Source organism: Leuciscus leuciscus, assembly GCF_965113295.1.
Source record: "Leuciscus leuciscus genome assembly, chromosome: 3".
In the NCBI taxonomy this organism is placed as follows: domain Eukaryota; kingdom Metazoa; phylum Chordata; class Actinopteri; order Cypriniformes; family Leuciscidae; genus Leuciscus; species Leuciscus leuciscus.
Genome location: NC_138727.1, coordinates 57,943,734 through 57,956,366, shown reverse-complemented (window position 1 = coordinate 57,956,366; position 12,633 = coordinate 57,943,734). Strand labels below are relative to the sequence as shown.

The 12,633-nt window shown below is 44.1% G+C and overlaps 1 protein-coding gene and 1 long non-coding RNA gene across 2 annotated transcripts in view; both read left to right on the top strand.

The window, feature by feature from the left end:
• Positions 1–12,633, top strand: part of LOC309495538 (hemicentin-1-like) — a 118,540-nt gene that overhangs the window by 34,072 nt on the left and 71,835 nt on the right. The window contains exon 3 of the mRNA XM_082165320.1: positions 9,884–9,952. Within this exon, the coding sequence (XP_082021446.1) occupies positions 9,892–9,952 (61 nt within the window). The 5' untranslated portion in view covers positions 9,884–9,891. The remainder of the gene's footprint in view (positions 1–9,883; positions 9,953–12,633) is intronic.
• On the top strand, positions 10,343–10,907 carry LOC309493972. Its single transcript, XR_014204150.1, has 3 exons — positions 10,343–10,392; positions 10,483–10,731; positions 10,821–10,907. It is a non-coding gene; the product is annotated as an uncharacterized lncRNA (long non-coding RNA).

Here is a 12,633-nt window from a genome sequence, read left to right as displayed (position 1 = left end):
GGAGGAGGTCTTCCTTCTCCTCTTCTGTCTCCGATGGCAATGTGCAGGTTCTGAGCTGGGCGGAATCAGTGGTGAAGGGTGTTTAGGGGAATTCAGCGCCATGGCCTCCTCAGTCTGGCGGGCCCAAAAAGCCAGGCCCTGAAAAATGTTCATGCTGCTGGATCCTTTGTGTGACGGAGTCATTCTGTCACGATCACTAGCGGAGAAATGGGTGGATCCAAACGCAGCAACATGGTAATCAGGGCAATCCAACTCGTCGTCATCCATGCAAAGGTCAAAATCAAAGTAATTAGAATCGTAGTCATCCATGCCAGGGTCGAAATCCATTTAATCAGTCCAATAACCAATAACACAAAACAAGCAAGAACAACAACGAGAACAGACTTGAAAAAAGACCTTAGCGTTGACGAGTAACATACAATAATGACTCCGTAACATGAACTAACACAAACAGGGTATTTATGCACAGACACTAACAACATAAATGGGAACAGCTGGGTGTAATCACAAGTGATGGGAACAAACAAGGATTATGGGAAATGTGGTTCCAGGATGAATGGAGACAGAAAGGAAGGAAGGGACCTCTAGTGGACACCCAGTGGAAACACAACAGACACTGTGACAAAACGTGTATGGGCATTAAACTGTGACATCTACACGTTTTCCAAAGGGGACCAACGTGATTATTTCACGTCTTGTCGTGATACCGGGGAATAGATTTTTTTTTTTCCTAGGATGGTAGGAGAAGATTAACCCCAGTGTAGGGCTGCAGCTATCGATTCTTTTTGTAATCGATTAATCTAGCACTTAATCGATCGATTAATCAAGTAATCGAATAAAAAAAAGTGTGTTTTTAAACAACCAAAACAAATAATGCATAACGAAAATGAGGTATTTATTCCAACTCCAACATTTGGCTCCAAAACTAAGCCTATTTATTGCAATCTTGACCCATTTAGTGTTTATAAGTGCCAGTGCCAACAATTGTATAACAAGACAGTTAAGTCAACTTACTGTAAAACATATAATATGTAAAACTATCAATACAAACTTAAATAGTAAAGGCCATTTGGCCTTAGTTTTGTCTTCTTAATACAACATTACAAAAAAAGGATTGCACCTTCTGCAAATTACCCACTGGAGAACAAAAATAAATGAAATGAATATAAAATATCAAGCCCAACAGGTACACAATGTATACAATTTATAAAAAAAAAAATAAGTATAGCTTTGAAAAGGGGAATGTTTTATTGCAAATATGCATTTTGTTAAATAGAAAAAGAACAGCATTTTGTTTTTCACTTAGGCTAGTTTAAGTATATTATCACGTTTTGTAGTATTATATTTTTTTGTTAATTGAAAATGTTCTATGCTCAATTACTTTGGTAGCTGATTATATCTTCCCCAAAAGTACGAGTGGATTGGAGAGGCTGGGGAGTTTCATTTTTTGTTGTTGTCTGTAACTATTTGGCAGACGTGACATAGACTACAAACAAGGTCTCGCAAAGACTGCAATACAATATTTGTTCCTCCATCACGTCCCGGCTACATGCGTGGCTACATAAAAGTTTAAGCATATGCATTGCCGCAATTGGTCTGACTGGCGCGTGTGAGAGACGAGGGTGCGCGCGCGTGTGTGTGTGTGTGTGTAGCGGTTCTTTTTTTAGGCTATAGGCCTACTCTCTTGCAATTGAACGTGAATACGTTTACTACTTAAAAACATCAAAGCTAAACATCATATATAGTCAAACCGCATCACGACATCATCACTACAAATACAGTATGGGATTAAAATCAGTGAACATCAATGTATAGGCTTAGGCACGGGCGGAAATATTGGCACTGGGTCAAAAAAAATGCGGGACAGAATCGTTATTTCAGCGACGCTGGAAGGAAGCGATCCCAAACTTTAGACATTCTCTGCCGTTTATGGACATCTTTACTCTCCGCCATCGCGCCAACTAAATTCAAAATGTATCACGCGCTATGGTGTGCTTCCTTAACACTGAACAACGGTCCGTGTGAAATCAGATCCCTGCGCGTATAGTGCGCGTCATAGGAATTTAACGAGGCTTCGAGGCAGAGTTTTTGCCTCGAGGAATTTTTGTAATCGAGTAAATCGAGTAACTTGATGAATCGTTGCAGCCCTACCCCAGTGACAGGTAGGTTTAGGGACTTTTAGGGAGTTGGGGTAGGTCATATCTATACAGTAATGTAACGTTAAGTCAACGGCGTTGATAAACACGCTGAAAAGCGATTATGCATGTTGATAGCACGCCAAAAATGGAAATCGAATTGGCGTGTCATACATACGCCATTTCATGAGATCAGTCTGCACTGAGTGACAACACGCTCCAGAGTATGTTTTGTAAACATTAGCGATGCACTGATACAAAAGTCAACTAAGGTGCTTTATAGCAGTTTCTCAGTGTGACCCCTAGGGGGCCTTTTTAAATCAATTTCAAGTGGATAACCAACCATATAAATTTTAGATGTTTACCAGCAGGCTATCCCAATGAAGGGAAATGAAAGGAGAGAGAGGGACTGGAGTATTATAAAAATATAAACAGTTTATTTTATTTTTCTCAAGTTGGACACAAACATGAAAAACAGACCTTAGGCCCCTGGGCAACAAATTCAGGAATGGGGACAACAAAGTGCAAAATCAAGGTGTTTGAATAAATAGCACTCAATAAGAATTCAGCAAGATTCAAACACAAAATAAATAGGGCACATCACAAATCACATGCACACAAAAAAACTGTAGTTTACACTCAGCAAATAAGTGAACACACACAATACAATTATTACTCCCCCCCCCAGGATATTGCACCAACCCAATGGCCTAAGATACAAACATTACATACACAAACATGAAGCATACAACAACACACACAAGGGAGAGACTGATGGGCGACACAACGGGCCTCCCTCCCACACACACTCATACGCACATCTAGATCCTAAAAACAAAAGCACAGGAAAAACAGTGGCCAAGATGGCATGTGACGGTCCTCCTGTATGAATGCTGAATGCAGACCGCAGCGTCGAGCCAAGAGCTTGTTTAGTTGTAATATCGTAGCGATCAATTTATTCCGTCTGGTTTTTACTCGTACATTCCCAGGCCAAAATTCTCAGCACAACAAACAGCACGCAGCAAACTTTACAGTGGTCACACTCTAAACCCGTAAATTTTCGTTGAAACGCGCAGACACAATTCATAGCCAGTGAGGGCTCGTGAAGACAGGAAGCTGGATGTAACCACGGCACTGAATAACCGCACAAACGCCAGATCACGATCAACTCGTACAACCGACCAAGAGTCCAAAGAACCAAGAGTCTGTAGCAAAACAGTAATGAGAGAGACTGCCAGCTTGCTGGATTTAAAGGTGTAGCGCCAAATGACCACCACCTGGTTCAATCAAGGCACAATTCCCACTGCCTACGTCATACCCGCTACATTCACCCACCCTTAAATGTCACCGTCCCGGTGACTAGGGCAAGGGTCAAACCCAAGGTCTAAAAACGCTATGGGAGGAAATGGTTAGAGCGCTTTCTGCCGAGGCCACCGGTGGTCTTCTAACAGTCGTGCATGGGAGATTGTGAGGGTTAGGATGGTGGCCTGCATTTGTTCTAGCAGTTCTCCTTGAAACAAGGCTATTTCCAGATGTTGATACTTCCCCCTCAACATCCAAGGAGTCATGTATTAAATGTTGGGGTGTGGTCTGCCCCTGCTGTTCAAGAGCTGGAGGCTGCGACGCTCCAAACTCAGTGGGAGGAGTTGATCCTCTTACAAGAGGTGCATCAATTGCCCCCAATACTCCAAAATCATCACCTTCCTCCATACTACCATCAACATCATCCCCTATAGAGTTTGGCATGCTTACATTAAGCATCTCAGCCCCAGGTACAAGATAGGGTGAACCTGGGTCAGTTGGGAGGGGCCGCAGTTCTTTCCGGTTGATATTCTTCTCTGGACCTAACTGATCCCTTGGCCTAATTTTATAAAGTGTACCAACCTCGTCAAGGCAACTCACAATCTCATACACCACATTCTCCCAATGATCACTAATCTTGTGCCGTCCATGCGGGTGACTACGACGATACACTAGCGTACCAGGGGGCAGAAGTGGCAAAGGAACCAAATGATTCTTTGCTCGTTGTTGAGCGGCTGCCTCCAAATGAGCTCGGGCCTGACTATAGATTGCAGAGAGATGCTCCTGGTGTTCTTGAACCCACTCAGCAGTAGTAGAGTCTGATGGAGTGTCAATTGTGCCCAACAAAGAATCGAGTGGAAGAGTGGGCTTACGCTCAAACATAAGTTCATACGGAGAAAACCCCGTAGACTGATGGGCTGTGGTGTTATAAGCAAATAAAACCTGTGGCAGATGGTAGGGCCACCGTCTTTTCTTGTCAGGAGGTAGTGTACGAAGCAGGTCATGCAATGTGCGATTAAATCGCTCGCATTGTCCGTTGCCCTCTGGATGGTATGGGCTAGTGCGGGATTTACGAATTCCATACACTCTGCACAATTGTTGGAACAGCTCACCTTCAAAATTGCGCCCTTGATCGGTATGGATACGTAATGGGACACCATAAATGTAAAACCACTGCTCTGTCAAGACTCGAGCTACCGTTGACGACTTCTGGTCTGCCGTAGGATATGCCTGCGCAAATTTAGAGAACACATCGGTGACAACCAAAATATTCTCTTTCCCATCACTAGATTTTTCCAATATGGAAAAGTCAATGGCTACAATTTCTAGAGGCCTTGATGCCAACAGACTACCCATAAAGGTCCTCAGTTTTGGCTGAGTTGCCTTGGCCACCACACACCGCCGACATTCACGGCACCACCGGTCGACATCCTTCCGCATAAAGGGCCAATAGCATCGCTGGCGGACAAGATTAGTTGTTCGTTCTACCCCCTGGTGGCCATGATCATCATGCAAAGCTGTGAGCACTTCTGTCTGAAGAGCCTGAGGCAGCAGTAGCTGCAAGACCTCTTTAGTGCTGCCAGGGACATGTGTCTTCCTGTATAGGACACCCTCGTAGACTACTAGGTCTGCCCATTGACGGACAAGCTCCACAACAGCAGGGGGCTCATTGGACCTCTCTGGGGCTGTAGGAGGACTTCCCCTCTTCCAATATACAAGGAAGGCCTTCAAAACAGGATCCTCAGCCTGCAAGAGTTGGAGATTTGCCCTGGTTCTTGTAGGGCATGCATCTATGGCCTGTATTTCAACAGAAGGGGGCATGACCACACTCTTAATTTCGACTGGCACTGAGATCCCCAAGGCCACCTCCTCCATCGAAACTGGGACTGATGGTGCCAGCAAGCGAGATAGGGCATCCGCATTCTTGTTACATGCGCCAGGACGGTACTCTATGGTGAAGTCAAAAAGAGCTAATTGCGCAGCCCAACGTTGCTCTACGGCTCCTAACTTAGCTGTCCGTAAGTAACAGAGCGGGTTGTTATCGGTCAGAACAGTAAATTTGGTACCCAGCAGATAATCCCGAAACTTGTCTGTTACTGCCCACTTAAGTGCCAACAGTTCAAGTTTCATGGCTGAGTAGTTATCCATGTTTCATTCAGTTGGTCGCAAGCCCCTGCTTGCATAAGCGACTGGACGCCGAGGCCCTCCATCCTGCTCTTGAGATAAAACGGCGCCGAGCCCCAGCCCACTAGCATCTACCTCGAGGACAAATGGTTTGCTGAAGTCGGCGTAACCCAAAACTGGTGCGCTTATCAGTTTGTCCCTCAAAGTATTGAATGCTTGATCACAGCCCCAGTCCCAATGGTCCCGCAAAGTGGCATTACGCCCCGTCCTATTCCTTTTAGGGTGTGGCTGGAGCTTTGCCACCAATTTATGTAGAGGAGCCGCATACCTCGCAAAGCCCTGCACAAAACGCCGATAATACGACGCGAACCCAAGGAATGATCGCAGCTCTGCAACTGTAGATGGAGTGCTCCAATCCCTAACTGCACTGATCTTGTCAGGGTCCGTAGAGACCCCAGAGGCCGAGACAACGTGGCCCAAGAACTTTACTTCAAGCTGAAAAAAATGACACTTCTTTAGTTTGAGCTTAAGACCATGCTCGCGTAGACGACTGAATACCAACTCCAAACGTTCCAGATGTTGTTTGAACGTAGATGAAAAAATGACCACATCATCTAAATACAGGAGAAGGGAATGGAAACGCTGGTCCCCAAATATTCTTTCCATCAGCCGCTGAAAAGTCCCAGGTGCATTGCACAACCCATATGGCATCCTCTGAAACTCAAAGAGGCCAAATGGCGTGCAAAAAGCGGTTTTAGCCCGATCCTTCTCAGCAACTGGCACCTGGTTATAACCACTCGCAAGGTCGAGAGTGGAGAAGAGAGACGCACCTGTGAGGGCATCCAAAGACTCCTCAATTCTTGGCAATGGAAAGGCATCTTTCCTAGTCTTTGCGTTTAGTTGTCTATAATCGACACAAAGACGAATAGATCCATCTCTCTTCTCCACAACCACGATGGGTGAGGAATAAGGACTACAGCTCGGTTTTACCACTCCCTGATCTAACAACTCCTGGATATGTGCCTTCACTACATCATACTGGGATGGTGGAAGTCGTCTGTAGCGTTGCCGCACCGGAATGTCGTCAACCACAGGAATCTCGTGCTCGATCAAGTTGGTACAGCCCAAGAGTGCCTCACTACAGCTAAACGTATCACTATACTTCTGAAGTAAAGACTTTGCTTCCCATTGCTCGGACTCAGTTAGATTAGGCCAGGAAAGGTCCGCAAACCCTAACGAGGGAGTTGTAGCAGCCTCCATTGACCGAATAAACGCGACAGGGCCTTGAGTACCATTTTCTTCCTGAAAGCAGATGGATTTGTTAGCGGAACGTGCAGTGATCAAGTACATTTCCCCCAACAGGGTACGTGGTTTTATCCACCGATCTACCTGGCCCACATTAACAACTGGCACTTGTACTGTACCATTTCCAATGGGGAGCAATGAGATTGGGACAATTAAGTCTGGTGGCAACTGCCACCCTGCCACTGCTGGTTCTAACAGTACAGAAGGAATCAATGGGCCAAGCCCCTGCCTACAGGTGGCTGACACAAACTTTAAAGATCCGGCTGGAACACAAATGGAGGACCCAGGGGCAGTCAAAACCCTACCTAGAACACCAGACGTAGAAAAGTCCTCGAGACGTTGACACGCTAATAAGGCATGTTCCCAAACGACTGGGACCGTTACCCCGGAAGAAGTAAACAAACTTGCACCGTCTCAGCAAAAAAACTCTCGCAGGCAGCAACGAAGGACATTCATCCCAATCAATCCTGGGACAGAGTCCTTGTTTGTCTTAAGTCTGGACTCAGGTGGATCTTGAACCACCAAGACGCCTATGGAAGGAAGAACTTTTTCTAAGACTTTTACATCCAATTCTAAGTAACCTCGATATGGGATATCTAGGCCCCATCCAATTTGGTAGATTGGATGGCCCTGAGCCAGGGGACAAATGTTTAAGAATAGTATCTAATTGGGCCTGCTGCCTACGCAAACAGTCTTTGAGCTCGGTCAATTCATTACTTGGTTGTGCTACAACGACCTGGGCTTCTGCCTGCCATGCTCCCACCACCCTTGAACTAGCGTCACACGAAAAAGCCCTTGCACGGACAGGACGAGGCCCCTCGCCATCATCGGCCCAGCGAAATGCCTCACGACGCAAGTCCAAAAAGGAGGAATCAGGATTAAGGCAGATATATTGTTTTAATTCTCTACGCAGCATTTTGTCTCTAACGTTTTCTGCAAATTGATCACGGAGAACACAGTCAGGTTTAGCAATTGCAGTTGTATTTTTACGTTGTGCGACTTCCATAAGTGACATTAATGAGTGTGAAAATTCACGCAACGTTTCTCCCTCCCGTTGACGACATTGAAAAAAATTTTGTTGAGCGTCAATATAAGACTGACTACAGCCAAAAGTCTCAGTCAGTATAGAAAAAATATTTTCAGGCTCGGATCTAACTAGAGCTGGATGGAGTTTAATTTCTAGCTTTGCCTCCCCATCCAGAAGGTCATACACAAAGTGCGCCTGCTCACCTATAGACATATGCCTAACCTGTAAACATCGACGGACCTCCTCAATCCATTCCTCCACCGGAGGAGACTCTGAACTACCAGAGAACCTGGGATATTTACGTTCTCTAGGAACATACACATACCTCAATCCAGAAGACCCTGGCTCCTGAGAATTTGGCTCTTGGCGATTTGACTCTTGCTGACTCTGCTCTCCCTGTTCTACAGCCCCAGCGGATGCTACATTTCCCTGATGTAGCCTTTCATTGTCAGCCTGCAACTGTTTAATCTGCTCCATTAGCTGCCCGACCCGTTCCTCCAGCTCCTGAGACATTTTAAACCAAACAAAGCCAAAGGGAAAAAAAAGAAGTTACGTTTTCTTTTTTTTTCTTTTTTTTCTTTTTTAAATACAAACCACTTATCACTTGCAGAACCGCTGTCCAGGCCCAGTCCTCAACCACTGCTTTTCCTGTACTCTACCTGCAATCAATACACACACGTACACACAAAACAACAAAAACAAATTACACCAGTCCCAATCAACCCTGCCCCGACTACGCCAAATGTGACCCCTAGGGGGCCTTTTTAAATCAATTTCAAGTGGATAACCAACCATATAAATTTTAGATGTTTACCAGCAGGCTATCCCAGTGAAGGGAAATGAAAGGAGAGAGAGGGACTGGAGTATTATAAAAATATAAACAGTTTATTTTATTTTTCTCAAGTTGGACACAAACATGAAAAACAGACCTTAGGCCCCTGGGCAACAAATTCAGGAATGGGGACAACAAAGTGCAAAATCAAGGTGTTTGAATAAATAGCACTCAATAAGAATTCAGCAAGATTCAAACACAAAATAAATAGGGCACATCACAAATCACATGCACACAAAAAAACAGTAGTTTACACTCAGCAAATAAGTGAACACACACAATACAATTATTACTTCCCCCCCCAGGATATTGCACCAACCCAATGGCCTAAGATACAAACATTACATACACAAACATGAAGCATACAACAACACACACAAGGGAGAGACTGATGGGCGACACAACGGGCCTCCCTCCCACACACACTCATACGCACATCTAGATCCTAAAAACAAAAGCACAGGAAAAACAGTGGCCAAGATGGCATGTGACGGTCCTCCTGTATGAATGCTGAATGCAGACCGCAGCGTCGAGCCAAGAGCTTGTTTAGTTGTAATATCGTAGCGATCAATTTATTCCGTCTGGTTTTTACTCGTACATTCCCAGGCCAAAATTCTCAGCACAACAAACAGCACGCAGCAAACTTTACAGTGGTCACACTCTAAACCCGTAAATTTTCGTTGAAACGCGCAGACACAATTCTTAGCCAGTGAGGGCTCGTGAAGACAGGAAGCTGGATGTAACCACGGCACTGAATAACCGCACAAACGCCAGATCACGATCAACTCGTACAACCAACCAAGAGTCCAAAGAACCAAGAGTCTGTAGCAAAACAGTAATGAGAGAGACCGCCAGCTTGCTGGATTTAAAGGTGTAGCGCCAAATGACCACCACCTGGTTCAATCAAGGCACAATTCCCACTGCCTACGTCATACCCGCTACATCAGTATGAAATTAAAGGCCATCGTTCGGACAGGGTCCTACTGTCTATGATGGGCTGTCAATCAAAACGAGGAAGTGAAAGACATTGGACAGTTACAAACTCATGCAGTACAAAAATGACTGTTGCTGTCATGTTCTTTGATAAATAAAGTAGCAGTTGTTGTTATGTTTCATGCTGACATTAAAGCTGAAAATAAGCCACTATATTTGTTGCAGATGTTGCTATGGTGACATCAGTCAGAATGGCTCCTCCTCTTCCTCTGATCTTTCTGCTCATGATTCACGGTGAGTCTCTGCAACCCTTGCTCAGGAATTTTTGCATTCTGCAGTTTTTATGCACAAACTGCTGCTAATTTGTTCAGGATTAACTTTTTTAGGGGTTTGTAGTCAGAAAGAGGGTGTGATGTACAGTCCTTCACACATCTGTGCAGTAAATGACTCAACAGTGATAATGAGCTGCACTTATACATATCCTACTGGACGTCAGATCAAGAAAGTGTTCTGGACCAAAACACTGGTAAAAGATAATGGAGAACATCCAGATCTGTCTGAGGACCCTGAATACAGTCAGAGGCTTCAGTATCTGGGAGATAAACAGCAGAACTGCACCGTCAGACTGAGTCATGTGACACTGAAGGATTCACGCATGTACTATTTCAGATTCCTCACTGATAAACCTGATGTGAAATGGATTGGTGCTCCAGGAGTGACTCTTACTGTCACAGGTGACTTTGATGAGGTTTATCTCTTCTTCTGTGCATTATGTTGAATAATAATCAGTGTATGACTAGATATAATGTGTGTGTTGTGTTCAGATCTTCAGGTGGAGTCTCCTGAGAGAGTGACAGAGGGAGATTCAGTCAATCTGAGATGTAAAAGCAGCTGCGCTCTGACTGACAGAGCAACATTCATCTGGTACAGAAACTCACAGCCATTAACTGAGAGAAGAGACAGAAACAATGAACTCCTGCTGCAGTCAGTCAGAAGAGAGGATTCAGGCAGATATAGCTGTGCTGTAGACGGACACACTCACATCTCTCCTGCTGTTCAGCTCAATGTAATGTGTGAGTACAGATTCATTAGTTCTTTTTAAAAAAACAGAGATTGTGTTTGAATGAGATGATTTAAAGATTAAATTTTTGTCCTGTGTTAGATCCTCCAAAGAACGTCTCAGTGTCAATCAGTCCATCTGGTGTAATAGTGGATGGAGATTCAGAGACTGTGAACTGCATCAGTGACTCAAACCCTCCTGCTCTGAACTTCAGCTGGATTAAAGGAGGAACGATTGTAGGATCTGGAAGAATCTACAGCATCTCAAAGATCAGCTCTGATGACAGTGGAGAATACAAGTGCTAGTCCAGAAATGAGTATGGAGAGAAATACTCTGATAATGTGACTTTAAACGTCATGTGTAGGTTTATTATTAAACATAAGATGCTAATTCTGTTTTAATTAATTTGGTTCATATTAGTCATTTTAAAAATGTGTCAGAGGTCTTAAATAATTTGGTGATTGTTATTAGACCCTCCAAAGAACGTCTCAGTGTTGATGAGTGGATCTGGTGTAATAGTGGAGGGAGATTCAGTGACTCTGAACTGCATCAGTGACTCAAACCCTCCTGCTCTGAACTTCAGCTGGTTTAAGGAGAATGAAACCTCAGCTGTTGGATCTGGACAGAGTTTCAGTGCACTACAGAGTGGACGCTTCTACTGTCAGGCTCACAATCAAAATGGATCTCAGAGATCAGACGCTGTAACTGTGTCTGTTAAAGGTAGAGCGGCTCATATACTCACATTACTCTTTCTAAAGTGAAGCAAATTATTATAATTTTTTTGATGTTTTTATACATTTGTGCTATTAGGAAGTCTGGTGATATACATATCCATAGGAGTGATTTGTGGAGCTGCAGTGATCATCATGATGCTGATTTGGTAAGACGTGTGTCTGTGGTCTTATGTGTGTGAATGAGTCAGAAGGTTGTGAATTCATGCTAACAATTAATCAACAATCGCTTAATTGTCGATTATTTAGTTACTCCGCCCAAGTAGCAGTGCTTCGCCTTCTGAGAATATACTTCCCAGTATGTATACAGTTAGAAGATGGCTGTGTCTCATGTGACCTTGTTATTCGTACACGCTGTGACTATACAAATCACAACATGTAAATAGGAAAATGTTGGCGTTATTTTGTCACTTATTGGGAGCAGTATGCTAGCTGGAGCCGGTTACCTCTAGTCTTTGTGCTAAGCTAGGATAGCGGTGGGTGCGTCAGTCAGAGTTACGGCACGCACGGAGATGAGAAGGGTATGTATGGACTTATCTAACTCTGGGGGATACGGTGAATAAGCTAAAGTCCCAAAAAGTCGGCATGTTCCTTTAAACCCATTGCTAATAGGGAACCTGCAAAGGATTAGTTGTGTTTTTCATTAAAGCTGCAGTCCGTAGCTTTTTTGGGTTAAAAATTATCCAAAATAATTGATTACGTCATTACGTCACATCTGTACACATAAAGAAGGTGTCTCGGCTAGTGGCCATGTTGCGTATGAGAATGTTGGAGGTGGATCGAGAAAGGTTCAAACGACAATCACCAGTGACAACTGGAGATTCACCCGTTGTAAAACGCGAAAAAAAAAATTTCTTCGGAGAAAAAAATAGACTGCAACCGGCCCATTCGAAAAAAAGGATAAACATTGGGAGGGCATTAAATGTAGTCACGCAATGCTGATGTTGTTAACATTGCCAAGGTCAAGAGTAGTTTGATTTCTAACATTATTCTCTCAACAGACATTTACATCAATAGTCTGGCATTATAATTTATTTGCTTTTGGTGTACTGTGGAGTGGGTAAAACTGTTTTTAATGGCAGGCTAGCAGATACCGTTGACTCGCGCTAGCCTAGCACCGGCGAACTATGCAACTGGAAGGACTGGATGAAAAATGTTGAAAACTGTCTTCACTGATAAATAAC